The 16,291-nt window shown below is 47.8% G+C and overlaps 1 protein-coding gene across 3 annotated transcripts in view; it reads left to right on the top strand.

Moving 5' to 3' along the window:
- Positions 1–16,291, top strand: part of MCC (MCC regulator of WNT signaling pathway) — a 494,030-nt gene that overhangs the window by 427,677 nt on the left and 50,062 nt on the right. For all 3 annotated transcript variants that reach the window (XM_070462369.1, XM_070462370.1, XM_070462371.1), the window contains 3 exons: positions 9,476–9,622; positions 10,291–10,380; positions 11,844–11,992. In XM_070462369.1, the coding sequence (XP_070318470.1) occupies positions 9,476–9,622; positions 10,291–10,380; positions 11,844–11,992 (386 nt within the window). The remainder of the gene's footprint in view (positions 1–9,475; positions 9,623–10,290; positions 10,381–11,843; positions 11,993–16,291) is intronic.

Consider the following 16,291-nt stretch of genomic DNA (forward strand, 5'->3'; position numbering starts at 1 on the left):
CCCCGATGCAGCCACGTAGATAATCCGGTCCAGGTTCCTTCGTGGGCTTTCCGACAAAAGAACACAGATTACCCATCAGCTCTTTGGAGAACAGAAATGCAGCTGAGTTTGCTTTCCTCCTTATGTTCCTCTTCCTCTTCGGATTCAGCTGACTCAAAATTGCCATGAACAATAAAATATTATTTTGCTGAAACAAATCACATTTGTAGGAATAAGTGTGTATTTGCTATAAGTAAATTCTGCTTTCTCATTTGCTTGAGGGCTCCAAGAAAGAAAAGTCTTATAAAATCTTCAGTGGGAGACAGTGGTTCTCTGACAAACACAGTCCCAAGCCCGGCCTCGAAGGAGGCTGCTTTCTGAGGCCTGCACAGGGCTCACCACCTTCTCAGCCGTCTTCAGTGTACAAATCATCTGTCTCCACCAGCTCCATTACACAGCGAAATTATGAATTACAACCTAATTGCCTGCTCCTAATTGTCTGCGGAACACAGACTTGTCCCTTTATGGCTGGTAGCAATGCTTCTCCTCCTACTCAGGATGCCAGTACCACCTCTTCTTCCTGCCTGCCACTCATCTGTGCCCCACGTTCTCAGCTGACTCCGTCAGGGGGCTCGGGCATCTCTCTGAGCCCCTGCAGTCGTCCTGGGGGAGCGCAGGCCCAGCTGGCCCTGCTTGCAGCCGCCCTCACCTCCCTCTCCGTGACCCTTTCGGGAAACCCACCGCTGATGCCTCAACAGCTCTAGCCTGACTCTCCACCCTCACCAGCATCTGGCTGCTACAATCTCTTATGCCCCTGAGCGCCTATCTTTATATTTACTTCCTTTCATTTGTTTGTTTTCATCTGGCCTGCAGGGCCCAGAGATAAGCTAATTACATCCCTCTGTTAAAGCAGACACATTGATCGTGAAAAGGCCTGCTTTTATTTATTGCTTTTCTCTCCCACTCTTTCCCTCATTTTACGTGTGTCCTTATACACAGTGTTTTTTTGAGGTACTTTTCATTTACATCCATTGTGTGGTGCTGCAGATCTCTTTCTTTGTTTTCCCCGAGCACTCTGACTTTAAAGTCTGCCCATGGTGCCGTGTATGCATGAGGTCTAATGGCCTCCTGAAATTCTGTGATGTCCCCACCACATTTACCATGCCCGCCCTCCAGCCCTCCCACTACCACAAACAGTGCCCCGGGGCATAGTCCATGCATGCGTCCTCTTTGGTCCTGTGTGGGGATTTCTCTGGAATACATGTCCCAGGGTGAGGTCGCAGAGTCCTCATATGCACTTCATGGCATGCGCATGTGCTTGAAAGTGAAAGTGTTAGTGACTCAGCCATGTCCCACTCTTTGTGACCCCATGGGCTGTAGCCCGCCAGGCTTCTCTCTCCATGGGATTCTCCAGGCAAGAATACTGGAGTGGATTGCCATTTCCTACTCCAGGGGGTCTTCCTGACCCAAGGATCAAACCCCTGTCTCGTGTCTCCTGCTTTGGCAGGCGGGTTCTTTACCACTGCACCACCGGGGAAGCCCTTACATCCCTGACAGTTTTTGTGCTTATCATTTTTCCCTTTATCCCACTGTTTTTCTCAATGTAGTTTTCGTGTTCCTGAAAAGCTTGTGTGTCCTTGGGAAGTTCTTTCAGCAAAGGTCTGTAGGTGCTTAATTCTTAATCTTTGAGACTGTCTTTCTTTTTGCCCACACTCTTGATGATAGGTGTATAGTTTCCTATTGTTGATGAGACAAATGACCACAGTCAGTGACCTGAGATAACACGGATTTATTATCTCCCAGTTTTGGAGGTCAAATGTCTGAAATGTGTCTCACTCACTAAAATCAGTGAGGCATCAGGGCTGTGTTCCTTCTGGTTCTGTTTCCTTGCCTTTTTTATGATTCCTGCAAATTCCCTTCTGCCATGTAAGGTAATTTATTCGCAGATTTCCAGGATTTGGGTGTGGACATCTTTGGGGGCCACTCAGGCTGCTATAGTAGCTAGCTACGTCTTGGGTTTTCCGGTGACAGTTTTATTTGGCGATATTCAAGATTGTATTGAGGCTGACACTGTGTCAGACACTGTTCCACGTGTTGAATACAATAGTGAGGGAAACAGACCAACATCCCCACCCCTCAGAGCTTAAGGTGTCTCTCTCCCACCGGGCAGCTTCAAGATTCTCTTTATCCTTTCCCTTCCACCTACATTTGCAGTGCAGTGTTTCTAGATATGCAGTTTTTTCATCCTCTTCTTCTGGTTAGCACCAGCTGCATAACAAACCACCCCAAATACGGAGCCCCCAGAGAACAATCATTTATGACTATCTGTGTGTTTCTGGGGATGACTGGCCTCCAGTGGACAGTTCTCTCTTGGGCTCAATGTGCTTGCAGTCAGAGGGTGGCCATGGCCAGTCGTCTTGAAGTCATGCTTCCTCGTTTGTCTGGTGGGTAAGGCTGACCATTGTCTGGACCTCAGCAGGGATTGTTGGTCAGAACACCCACAAGCATCCTCTCTGTGTGCCCTGGGCTTCCTCACAGCAGCATGTTTGGCTAGTAAGGGCCAGCACCCCGAGAGAGAGGTAGGCAGAATTGTATTGCCTTTTCTAACCTACTTTGGAAGTTATGTGACATCACTTTCACAACTTTCTGCTCATCAGTTGCAGTCGCAGGCCAGGCGTGTGCAAGGAGAAGGGAATTGGAGTTCACCTTTTTAAAATCTATTTATTTTTGGTTGCACTGGGTCTTTGTTGCTGCACTTGGGCTTTGTCTAACTGTGGCGAGTGGGAGCTACTGTTCTTTCCAGAGCATGGGCTCTAGGCAGTGGGCTTCAGTAGTTGTGGCACATGGGCTTAGTTGCTCCACGGCATGTGGAATCTTCCCAGACCAGGGATCAAACCCATGTCCCCTGCATTGGCAGGCAGATTCTTATCCACTGTACCACCAGGGAAATCCTGGAATCCACTTTTTGATGGAGAGACTATCAAAGCATTTGCAGACATACCTAAAAACTGCCACAACTATCTAGCACCAGACGTGATAAAGTCTCAGGACTATATCTGGAAAACTTACTTATTTTCTTTTTGAAAATTGTTTCTCTGTCATTTCCCGTGTTCCGGTCCTCTGGAATTTGTTTGGAAGTGGGTTGGAGCCTCTCAATGACACCTGCATTTTTGTGTCTATTTAGCTGCCCATGCTATGTTCTGAATTCTTTGTACTGTGTTCCTGTTCACTACTTCTCTTTCCAATTTTATTGAAAAACACTCTTTTTCACTCTTTCCAGTCTAGAGCTTAACCTGTATATTGATTTCACTTCATTGACTATATTTTCCATAGACTTTTCTTTTTCATCTGCCTATTCTTGCTTGACATCTGCCTATTTTTGTTTCACAATTTCCTTTCTGTACAAAAATCACTCCTTTTATCTCTTTACGGGCCCTAAACGTGTTTCTTGTATGTGGTTTACAGGCTGCTTCATTCTGATCTCGTCTCTGTTGGGTCCGTCTCCTGATTTAGCCTGCCCCGTCTCATCCTCCTCTCCCTGCCGCCGTTCTTCCGTGTCAGTCAGCTCCACGGTCCTGGGCACCTCGTGAGAGGCTTAAGTCTCTTCCAGTTCCCTGATGATGTTGGGGAATTTACCAGTTAGATTTCTGGGGAAGTGAATGGTCCGGCAAAATCCAGACCAGCTTTCACTGTTAAGATTTGTTGTTGTTTAGTCACTGAGTCATGTCCAACTCTTTTGTGACCCTATGGACTGTAGCCCCCCAGCTCCTCTGTCCATGGGATTCTCCAGGCAAGGATACCGGAGTGGGTTGCCATTTCCTTCTTCAGGGGGTCTTCCCCCGACCCAGGGATGGAAGCTTCGTCTCCTCAGTTACTGATGGGATCTTTACCGCTGAGCCACCAGGGGACGGTTTCCCGATTTCGGGGCAGGGGAGGGGGTGCACACATGTGGAGGTAGAATAAACCTGGGCTCCACACTCTTGCGTCATGAGTCCGAGGTGCTGGTTTCTCTGGTTTGACTCCCGCACGGCCCAGGCTGCCTTCCGGCTTCCTGGGCAGCACCCTCGGCCCGCTCCTCACAGAGGGACCAGGCACGGAGCCTCCCAGCTGGATGCAGGAGCGTCTGCTCCAGCAGCCTGGCCTGCCGTGGTCCTGGGTCCTCTCCCCGGATCCTGGCACATTCACTCCACACCCTGCTCGCCCCCCCTCGGCTGCCTGAAGCACCAGCTCCCTCCTAGCGCTCTAACCTTATTTTTCACTTCATTTCTGGCACCTGGAGATTTTACTGTCTTTCTTTGAACTTTGGCAGTGAATTTCTTTCTCACTGTTCCTTTTATGCAGCATTTCTATACACTCTTAATAGGAAGACTGCCTGTTTGCTTTAGGCACAGTTATCATACCCTGGAAATGTTCATTTGTTCTGTATACAGACAGTCACACCCCCCGTCCCCCGTTTGCAGCCCTGCTTCTCATTCTTGTCCTTTTAGTACCTGCCAAGACCACATCTAAACCCTACCAACCTTCTTCTGAGTGCACCTGTGTACAACTCTCCTTGTGTAGATTACGGAATTGGGCTTTTTCCATTCTGTGTCTTTCATCACTACTCTTCCTTCCACTCTGCCTTTAAGGAATGCACCCAAGTCTTCTTTCTGCTAATGCCCCAAGCACATTCTTTTCACTGTTACAGTTTTTATTCCTTGCTGACACTTTGATGAAGTCTCCAGGGTTTGAAGAAAACAATGCATCATTGACTCAGTCTACTGTCTGAAACCAAAGAGCTCAGCTGAGTTTACAGTGTGCTATGTAAGCTTTTCTCCTCTCCCTCTCTTTCTCGCTCTTTGGTTTATAAATCACCTTCCTTTCTCTTTTCTGACAGCTCCTATCCCCTCCCTCTCTCCTATCAGAGCACCTTAACTCTTGTCTCTAAGACAGACAAAAACCATCAGATAGAAGCACCTCTTTTCCCACCCACATTCTCCAGTTCGCAAACATGTCTTTCTTCGTACCTATCCTCGCCTCTTCTTTCTCTCCTGGAAGTGAAGCTCCGCTTTCTTCCTATCCTCAGTTGAGCCTTCAATCCAACCAGCTGTGTGGACTCTCTCCTCCCACCTCCACACTTATACCTTATCCACACGCAGAAGCCCAGTTCTGATCCCTTTCTCTCAGATTACATTTCTACCATTGACTGAAATCCTTCTTCACACACCTGGTTTCCTCAAATGCAGCATGTCCAAAGTTGGCATCTTTGTTTATCTGTGAAAACTCAGCTTCTTCGTATGTTCTCTCCAATTTGCTAAGTACCGTGATACGTGGAGTCAATTCCAACTACAAGTTTGTCTTTCTCCTTTCTTAAATTGTTCTAGAACTGCATTGACCAATACAGTAACTGCTCGCCACGCATGACTATCTATGTTGGAGTTTAATTAGAATACAATTAAAAATAAAGTTCCTTGGGAACACTAGGCACATTTCGTGTGGCTTATGGCTACCGTAGTGAGGCTAGAGAACATACCTGTTGTTACAGGAAAGGAAGTTCTGTTGGATGGTGATCTGAGGAGTGGTAGCCTTTTTTGCTCCCACTTCACTGACAGTGTTTGAGCCCTCATTATTTCTCACATGCAGCTTTGACTCACTTCCTTTCTCGTCCTCATTCCACTCCATTCTCTTCTCTCATCAGATGATCTTATGAAGCCCTTTTCGCTCTTTGGAAAGTCGTTGAGCTATAAGTAAGAGAAGCGGAGGGCTGGCGTTTTATTGTCATTTCCTTCCTTGAGCCTGTCAGAGCTGTTTTCTTCTTTATTAGCTTGTTAAACAACGCCTCAACCTTCAAGATTGAAGGCCAGCGTTGCCCACTCCGGGAGGCAGAGTAATGCTTCTTTCATGTGGTGACACTTCTTGTCGGGGTCCCTTCTCGTCCCACGTCACGAGAAGTCTGGCTAGACTCTGAGCCCCTGAGACACAAGACTGTCCCCTTCACACTCCGTCATGATTCCAGGAGACGTGACAGACACACTCCTCTTCCAGGCCTTTAAAAGCAACCTGGCTACATATTTACTTTAGAAGAAGTAAGGAAATGGCCACTGAAATCATGTTCCATGTTCTGATGATGAAGAACTCCAGTGGGAAAGGCTATAAGGGTATCGGCACATGTATAAGTTCCTAGCTTAGACATGCTTTGATTTCTGGCAATCCCCAACTGAAAAGCATGTATTTTGTTGAGAGAAATATATTTTCCTTAATGAAATATCTTCAGTGAAAGATGAATATATTAGGTAATGACCTCAAATTTGGTGACATAAAACAGCAACAACGCATTCTCTCGCCATTCTGGAGTCTGCAAAATCACGGTGTTGGCGAGGCCGCGCTTCCTCCATGGGCTCTGGAGGAGAATCCTGTCTCACCTCTTCCGGCTTCTAGTCGCTCCCCCGGTGTCCTCTGATTTGTGACCACTGTCTGCTTCCATCTGTACACGGCTTTCTCTGTGTGTCTGTGTCTCAAATCTCCCTCTCTTTTTTCTTATAAGTAGATTTAGGGCCTGCCCCAATTCCAGGAGGGTCTCATCTTGAGATCCTTGATGTAATTACATCTACAGAGACCATATTTCAAAATAAGGTCCAATTCATAGACTGTGGGTTTAGAACTTGGATGTGTCTTTTGGGCAAGATACACAATTCAACTTACTGCAGTGGGTAAGAACAAAAGCAAGGATGCTAATAGCTGTCTCTCTCCCCTCTCCCAAGCCTTACCTAAGCTTACAGTCAGCAGATTGGTTTTAACCTTCATTTCTGTGCAAGTATTCATCTAAATTAAGATCCCACTTCCCAAGCAAGAGAGGAGAAAGGTCTTTTTAACTCAACTAGCTGTTTCTCATTCCATGAAGGCTCACTCCACTCCCTTCAGCTGGATATTTTTCACTCCTAACAATTATCATTAAGTAATAAAGCATAGACCAAAATAAACATGTTTATCATCCTTTAGTTTTCAAAGACATTCTCCTAGTTCAAAGCTTTTAATATGAAAATGAGTATTTAGACTCAGAATTCATTTGAGGCATGCATGCCCACTCACAGACTCACCATGGAAAATGACTAGAAGCTATCGTCTCTGTAGAGTAAGAAAGAACATAGGCACTTTTTTTGTCTTCATTTTCCGGTATCATTTAAATTTTCCACAATAGACATGTTGACTTTACTGACTAGAAGAAGAAACATTTTTTAAAACATGAGTAGTTTTAATGATGTTTTATTAAATGTCCAGGGCCATGTTTTACTTTTTAAGAAGAGAGATGAGTGGACCAGTTGGGATTCTGGAGCCCCAGACTACTGATTGTTTGGGGAGGGATTCAGACACTCTTAGGGCTTCCCTGATAGCTCAGTTGGTAAAGAATATGCCTGCAATGCAGGAGACCTGGGTTCGATTCCTGGGTCAGGAAGATCCCCTGGAGAAGGGACAGGCTGCCCACTCCAGTATTCTTGGGCTTCCCTCGTGGCTCAGCTGGTAAAGAATCCGCCTGCAATGCAGGAGACCTGGGTTTGATCCCTGGATTGGGAAGATCCCCTGGAGAAGGGAAAGGCTACCCACTCCAGTATTCTGGCTTGGAGAATTCCATGGACTATACAGTCCATGGGGTCACAAAGAGCTGGACACAACTGAGCAACTTTCACTTCACTTCAGACACTCTTTAGATTCGGCAGCGGTCGTAACACTGTTCCTTATTCAGGACCTCGTCAGACTTTGACAGCAGCAGAATCTGAAACCCGCGGTCTCCACCACAGTGGTTTTCCCGGTGCCAAGAAGCTGGCCTGATGGAAAGCCGCATCCTGTCCCTCGGCCGTGGGGCACAGAGAGGCACAGTTCATCAGGACCACTCTAGGACAAGCCCTGTAATCTCTCACCAGCAGTCCCATTTGACTTTGACAGCATATGTTTTTCTGGTGTTTAAACGGCTTTGAGGGCCGCCCTGTGTTGTTTATGGGGACGAGCACATTTCTGTTAACCCACAGTTACTGGACGCCACCGCAGAGCCAGCTATTGGGCACTTTTGAGCTGTTTCACCATTGAATGCAATTTGCTCCGAGGGAGTTTTCCTATCTTGGCTTCTCGTATGCTGATGAATTATTGAAATTTCAATTACTTTTGGTTCCTGATTTAACAGGGTGGAGACATCCAAGATATTAAAAATGAAAGCCCTCCAGTCGCTTTTAGACAGCGGTTTGCCTGGAAGGGTGTGGCCTTGGGGCCGGCAGACGGGCAGCTCTGCTCCTTGGTCTCTGAGACAGCGAGCGCCGTGTGGCCTGGGCCGCCCGCAGGTCACTGCTGCCAGCCGGGTGCGTCAGCATCACCTGGGCGCTTTTTGGACATGCAGACTCCTAGGTGTGGTCTCCACCTGCTGAGCAGGAGCTCTGCGGACGGGGCCCTGGGCTCCGTTTTTTAACCAACCCTCTGGGACATTCTGGTGCACTAATAGGTTGGGGAAACCCAGGCTTAGATGTCCTGGTGCTGATTCTTCCCGTGATGGTCTGGTGCCCATTTGTAAGGGCCCTTGGGTGCTGCGGTCAGTGTGCCCTTTAAGGCTGACATTGTATACAGTGATCACACTGTGACCAGGGTCATCGGAAAGACCAGTTTCTAATAATCATCTTCACTTGCTTGGGACATTTCTCCCTTTGGATGTCAGTGAGCCGTAACCATAGAGAAGCAGAGTTGGGACATTTAAATTCTGTGCAGCTAAATGTGTGTTCTAAATGTAATTGAGGGGGCTCTGGGTCTCTCCACACTGAAGGGCTAATTAGGTATTCCTTCCTACTGTCCCCAGGATAATCCCATCTCAAAGTCCCTTGGGAAGAAGCCGTGGGTACCAACTCCCTCTCATCACCATAGCCTCTCCTCCTTCCCAGAGCAGGTCTTTCTCCTACCCCGTGCCTATTGAATAACTTGCAGTTCTTCAGACACGTGTGTCATCCAAGTTGGTCTCCCCACTCAGTGCCTCACTCATCTCGTCCACTGCAGCCCTGTCCACCTGGGAGGCTGTGATCAAAGACAGCTCCCCAGCGACTTCAGATGGAGTCATGTTCTTCCTCTTTCCTGCTTCCTACGCCCCCACCCTGGATTGATATTTATAGCATGGGCATGTGTTTGTGTTGAAATAATCTCTGTCCTCTGAACTCCACACAAGTACAAATTTCATCCTGGGTTCCATTTCTTGTGCCAGACACAGAAGACTGAGTAAGTGAACATCCCTTAAAGATGGCCCTTCTCCTTGTGCCAGAAGCTTCCAGCACCGTAGAACACACGTCCCCCTCCAACCTGTGAAGGGCAGATGCTGGCCAGCCCATGGCAGGTCTAGTTAAGAACAGCAGTGCCCTTCGTGTGGACTCAGCTGACTTCGGATTTTAGGGAAGCTGGTTTCTTCATGTAGATGAAAGCTTTGCCCTCCCCACTTCTGCTCTTTGGGCGGGGGAGCCTACCGCCGTGTCTGAAGGTGTTGTCATTTCAGGTTCGAGAGCTTCAGACCCGACTGCAGAGCGTGCAGGCCACGGGCCCCTCCAGCCCTGGCCGCCTCGCTTCCGCCAACCGCCCCGTTAACCCCAGCACCGGAGAGCTGAGCACGAGCAGCAGCAGCAACGACATCCCCATCGCCAAGGTGCGCCCGGGGACGCCGCTGAGCGCGGCAGCCCAGCCTCCGCGGGGCTGAGTAATGCGCCAATGATCTGCCCACTCCCGGAACTGACAGCCCTGCCAGCAGGAAAATAGATGACAATGATGGGCAGGCCCCAGCAGCTGTGAGAAGTAGCCCCTCCATTCTCAGCCACAGCCCCCGACCCCCTTCCTATGTTGAGTCCACCCCAGAGAGACTGTTCACGTGATTACATGTCCTTTTCCCAGTAGCCCTGCCAGTCTCTGCAACAAGGTTAGTTGTCAACCATCAAGTTTATGAAGTCTCACCAGTGCTCCTCAGCCAGAACTGATTTTTGTCCCAAGGGCTATTTGGCCATGTCTGGACACCTTTTCGATGGTCACACCTGGAGTACTGTGGCTAGAAGCCAAGGGTGCTGGTGAACATCTCATAGTGCACAGAACAGTCCCCCACTGCAAAGAATATCCAACTCAAAATGTCAGTGGTACTAACTCTGAAAAACCATGAGTTAGTAAGCAGGTGGCAGAAAAATCAGACATGTGAATCGTTTTTAAGAACTGATGGTTTAGTTGCCATGGTTCAAGAGTAGCCCTGTATAAACACAGTCTCAGTAGTTTATATGGGGAGTAGCGTGTGTTGTTTTTTGATCATTTGTTTTGTTTTTTTTTGTTAAGATCGCCGAGAGGGTGAAGCTCTCCAAGACCAGGTCTGAATCTTCGTCATCTGATCGGCCAGTCCTAGGCTCAGAAATCAGCAGCATTGGGGTGAGTGTGAGTGTTCATGAGAAGCAAACTGACATGTCACATAATAGAACCACACAGTGGCTTATCCATGATAGAAGCACTGCCCAGGGTCCCTCCAGTCAACCAGGTGATTGTAATAAGAAATCATACCTGATTTCCTTCCAAAGGATCAGATTAAAATGCTTAGTGGTTTGCCAGTGGTGAATTACCCCTTCAGCTTTAAAGGGAGCTTCTTATTTCTCTAGTTGAAACCATTCAGAAAGAAATGATTGAGGTCTTGTTACTGGCGATACAGATGAAAGTCTTGAAATACTTGCTTTATATCACCCTGCTTCCCCAGAGACCAAGTGAGTCAGGAAGCTCTAAGAGAACTTGACTATCCTCACGTCCCTCTTGAAAGGGAAGGTGCTGTCCAGTGGGAAGGATCGCTGCCTTTGAAGTGTGGCTGATGCTGGGACAGACAGGAACCTTCTAGCTCAGTTCTGGAGTTCTCATTTGTAGAGTGCCAAATACCCTGGGGCTATCGCTTCTCGGCCTTTTGGCTAAGATCAAGTGCGAATACCCTGGGGCTGTGAACTGATGTATAGTGAAAAGAGAATAATTTCAGTTCCCTGGGGATATCTTTGAGGATTCGGGGGTGAGGCTGGAAAATCCAGTTGTTTGATCCTCGTTAATGTTGCTCAATTGCCCAGTCGTGTCCGACTGTTGCAACCCCATGGACTTCAGCACGCCAGGCCTCCCTGTCCCTCACCATCTCCCAAAGTTTGCCCAAGTTCATGTCCATTGCATCGGTGATGCCGTCCAGCCATCTCATCCTCTGATGCCCTCTTCTCCTCCTGCCCTCAATCTTTCCCAATATCAGGGACTTTTCCAATGAGTTGACTTTTAGCCTCACATGACCAAAATATTGGAGCTTTAGCATCAGTCCTTCAGGGTTGATTTCCCTTAAGATTGACTGGTTTGACCCATAGGGATGGGGAAAACACAAACAGCCCTTTTAAGGCCCTATTTTAGAATTTTTCACTGGGCAGAAATTGCAGGCACCCAGCTTCCATGCCAAAGCCGAATTATGAAAGTGAAGGAATGGGATGTTCACCTTAGCTACAACAACCATGAGACAAGATTTGAGGGTGGCAATGGGTTTAGGAAGGAGAAAGGGTGTCCAGACTATTTAATATGCAAAATTTTAGGTCCCAAGACTCAGGATCTTTCATCCTGCTGCTCAGAGGATCCTGAGCTTAGGTGATGCAGTTGCATTCTGACCCTGTTTATGTACTGCATTCACAGTAGTTAACTTTTTATACTTGGATCATATTATAGAAACTGAAAAGTATCTGGGTAGCTATCTCCTGGTGCCCAGTTCTCAAGGAACATTGGCTTTAAACTGTTTAAAACTTAACGGTCTAAATTGGGAAGCAAGGGCCTGGGGCCCAGCATCCCGGAAGTGGCTTTGTCCAGAGGGGAATTAATGCTCACCTGTCCAGGTGTCCAGCAGTGTGGCGGAGCACCTGGCCCACTCTCTTCAGGACTGCTCCAACATCCAGGAAATCTTCCAGACTCTCTATTCCCATGGATCTGCCATCTCGGAAAGCAAGATTAGAGAGTTTGAGGTGGAAACGGAGAGGCTGAACAGGTAAGGAGGAATCCTGTATGTTTGGTGGTGGTGTTGAGGGGAAACCAGTCCCTTCCCAAAGCCCCGCTGAGGCTGGCTCATGAATCAGGGCTGGGTGTGACGCTGGCGAGCAGGCAGGCGGGATTTGCACCGCCCTGCCCCGCACAGGAGGCCGGCTCTGTGGCCTCCTGTGACCTCGTCAGCTGCACGGGCCTGGTGCCTAGAGGGAGGCCACCCTTGCTTCGCTGCCCTGCTGTCACTGTCTTAAGCGTTAGTTGTGCTGTTTTAAATTCTTAATAACTTATGAACCAGGGGCCCTGTCTTCTTTCTTTTTTAACACGCTGCTGTATTTGTTTATCTACTTATCTTTGGCTATGCTGGCTCTTCATTGCTGCCCTCGGACTTTCTCTAGTTGCAACCCCTGGTTTCAGTGCTCTCATTACGTGGCCTTTCGGCTCCAGTAGTCACAGTGTATGGGCTCAGGAGTTGTGACACGCAGACTCCACTGCCCTGCGGCATCTGGAATCTTCCCAGACCAAGGATCGAACCCATGTCCCCTGCATTGGTGGTCGCATTCTTACCCCCTGTACCCCAGGAAACCCCCCGCCCCCTTTTCCTGGTGCGCTGGCCCTAACAAACTAAGGAGCAGTCCGTGTGGAATGACAAGTAGGTCGGGATGGCAAGTGGCTCCCTAGCGTGCAGGCTGGAGCTACCGAGAACCGGAGACAGCAGCTCTGGGCTGTGGAGTCAGCAGAAGGGATCGGATCAAGACATTCCTGGGGTGGACCGGGCACGCTGGTCTGACCCTCCCTGCTCCAGTCAAGGGTTGCCTCATTTTGTTTATGCTTTTTGCAAATGTGTACAGCCTCCCATCCCTACATCCTATCCTACTTAGTTCAGATTTTCTAAGTAGGTCTAACTGCTTAGAATAATTTAACTGTGTGCCCTGTTTTATGGGTTCTTCCCAGATCTTATGACAGAGGTGGTTTGAGTTTGTCCTGCCTCTTTGGCAAAGACTGGCTTGTATATCACCCCAGCAATGAAAGAGGTTGTTAAGAAAACAAAAGAGAAGGAGCAGGGCCAAGCCGTGGTGGCTGCTCTGACTCAGAACTGGCCCCACAGTGGTTGAATGGCAGCCGAGCCTGCGGCGCCTGCCCTCACCCAGCCGTCTTCAGGGGGCTGCCTAGTAAGGACTGGAGAGGCTTGTGAGCCAACCCGTAAGAAGCATGGATGCCGGTCCCCACCCACCATCGCTTCATGCCATTCCCCTTGTGTATGGCAAACCTGAATAAATTGCATTATCCTGTTAGCCCTCCCTGATTTGAAGCTGTTTAATATAGTACATGAGGACCAAGGAAATGTGGCAGTCTAGGTCATTTAAATCTTGAAATTAAATGGTTTCCTTATTAAATCCAAAATACTTAAGAGTGACAATCCTGGTGGTTACCTTGTAGCAGTAACTTAAGAGTGACAATCCTGGTGGTTACCTTGTAGCAGTAGCTTAAGAGTGACAATCCCGGTGGTTACCTTGTAGCAGTAACTTAAGAGTGACAATCCTGGTGATTACCTTGTAGCAGTAAAGAACCAGTGCTCTCAGTATCGCAGGCAGGGGAGTGCTAAAAACGGAATCAGATAGGCCTTTTGCAATTGAGTGAAGTCAGATACGTTCAGGGGCCCTCTGCGTAGGAGGATCTCCTCTCAGCAGATTCTGGGATTTAACAAGCCTGCTTTGTGGTTGAATTGAGGGGAGTCCTTTCTCTTCAATGATATGCACCGAAAAGAGACCAAAGAAGGGGGAACTATTTGGTGCTTGTAGCTCACACTGTCATGGAGTTTAACAGCTTTCCAAAGACTCTCACAGACAACCCTAAATCCTCAAGTTGGGAGGGCAGAATAGCCCCATTTTGCAAATTAGAAAGCAAACGTTTTCACACTGAATGACTTGCCTCAAGTCCAGAGCTATTAAATAGCCCAGCTGGTCAACCCCTGCCTGTCCACCTCTTCTCCATTGTTTTCTGTATTATCACAGCTACTGCTAGAAATTGGGAGTGCTTGTAAATTATCTACCAGTATGTTCTGATATCTTTTATTTAACTACCTATCTCAAAGTCAGAGTCCTATTACACTCTAAAAGTATGACAGCCTTTAACTTGTGTTTGTATGTGAGTGGGTCATGCCCACTCAAAAGTATTGTTGATTTTTGGGCTTCCCAGGTGGCGCTAGTGGTAAAGAACCTGGCTGCCAGTGCAGGAGACTTAAGATACGCAGGTCGGGAAGATCCCCTGGAGGAGGAAATGGCAACCCACTCCAGTATTGTTGCCTGGAAAATCCCATGGACAGAGGAGCCTGGCGGGCTACAGTCCACAGAGTTGCAAAGAGTCGGACACGACTGAAGCAGCTTAGCACACAGCATGCAGATATAAGCACCTACCGTATGCTGGGCTCTTTGGATGCCAAAGAAAGTAAAACAGACAAGATTTCATGGAGCTTATATCCTGTTAAGGAAGTTAAGCAAAAACAGACCAATAAGAACATGAGAAAGCTCCAAGTAAATGTGACACTGTGACGAAATAAAAGGTAGCCTTGATTTTAGGTACAAAGACAGGGAAGGCATCTCTGAAGGGGGGAAATAGCAATTGAGATTTTTTAGGCAGGAAAAGGAACAGCCATGTGACAAACCAGGAAGAGTCTTAAGGGCCAACTTATCAACTTCAAGGCTGGGAAGTGCTGGCATGAAGTCTGAATTGCCCCAATCCCAACTGAAACAGAATGAGTGAAAGGATGAACCCCATCACAAGTGGTGAAGTAGTCAGGGCTAGGTGTGCTGTGGGATTTGAGGTCACAGACAAAGTGCCGCTGGAAGTCGTTAAGGCGTTTTATGTAGGAGAAGAACAGACTTGATTTAAATTTTAAAAGTTCACTCAGATGTGCAGAATGGAAAGGGGTGGGCAGGGGTGGAAGCTGAGCCAGTTCTGCAGTGAACGAGCACGGCCAAGTAGGCAGTTTGAAGGGGTCATTGTATGTGTGGTGATAAAAATCCACAGATGTATAAAATAAGGGACAGTCTCAAAGAAGATTCGCAGATGTCTTACCTCTGTTGCTGGGTGAATGGTGGTGGCATTTACTGAGATGGGGAAGATGGAGGAAGTTATGGTTAGAGGAAAGTCAAGAATCCCATGTTGAGGTGTCTGTGAAACCCTAGATACGTGAGCCTGGCACTAACGAGAGGTGTGAACTGAGACTCTGGGACCCGTGGGAACATAAATGCCTGTGAAAGTCCTGGGACGGGATAAAAGCGCCCTCAGGGGAGAGTGCTGATAGCAGAGTGGACCTGGGACTGAGTCCTAAGGGGATGTCAACCGTCACAGATTATGTAGAGAAGAGGGAGCCAGCAGAGGAGACAGGAGAAATAATAGCCTTTCGGCAGGGAGAAAACCAGTAAACACCTGTCGTGACCCAAATGAAGGAGAATGTTTTAAAAAGGTAGGAGCCGTCGATACAGGGGTGCTGTTTGAGAAAGACCACATGGAGGTCTGGGAGCTGGGTAAATGGTTTCATCTGATTAGCAGGGACTGAATGTAACTGGAGCAAGTCAAGAAGTGAATGAGAGGGTGGGAAGTCTCTGAAGAGGCCATCATGTGAACAAAGACAGAAAACTGCATCCTGTAACACCTTACGTTGAATTGACCTTGTTGTTGCCAAAGCCACGCAACGGTCTTGGTTACATGTGCTAAGATGCGTGGTCCTAAAATTGATCCTCAAGGCAGATGGCTTCCAAGCTCTTAACATTTTGTGTGTGTGAAACCTTATGTCTCTTTAAGACTTGGTGATCAGAATACTGAAGATGGGCATGTCCTGTGGGGAGATGCATCATTGCATCCAAAGCATCAGTGTTCTGGGACAGAAAACAAAGGCTGAAGGCTTTCCTAATCTGCTTTCTAACTTTGCCATAAACTCTTTGGCCTTGAATTTACAGTTCTGATTTTTATAAAACTTATCCTTATCCGCTGACTATGCTGCCGGTAGTTAGCAGTTAGGGGACTGTCCGAGCTGGACAGAGCTTTGGATACACTCCACAGTTGCCGCTCAGGCACCCCTTAAGTGCAGTTTCTTCTTCACGCATTGATTCATCCTTTGCTCCTGCCCTGTCGTGAGCATTCTGAGTCAAGGATCTGGGGTCAAACTGGGGTCACACTGGTTCAGAGCTCAAGGATAAATATTTCTGTGCCTCCTCTGAGAAATGAAGCTACTAATACTTAATTCAAAGGGCTGTTGGGAGGGTTACTGAGCAAGGGCTTAACAAATAGTAGCTCTGTGAGG

This window comes from Odocoileus virginianus, unplaced genomic scaffold (genome assembly GCF_023699985.2).
Source record: "Odocoileus virginianus isolate 20LAN1187 ecotype Illinois unplaced genomic scaffold, Ovbor_1.2 Unplaced_Scaffold_3, whole genome shotgun sequence".
NCBI classification, from domain to species: Eukaryota; Metazoa; Chordata; class Mammalia; order Artiodactyla; family Cervidae; genus Odocoileus; species Odocoileus virginianus.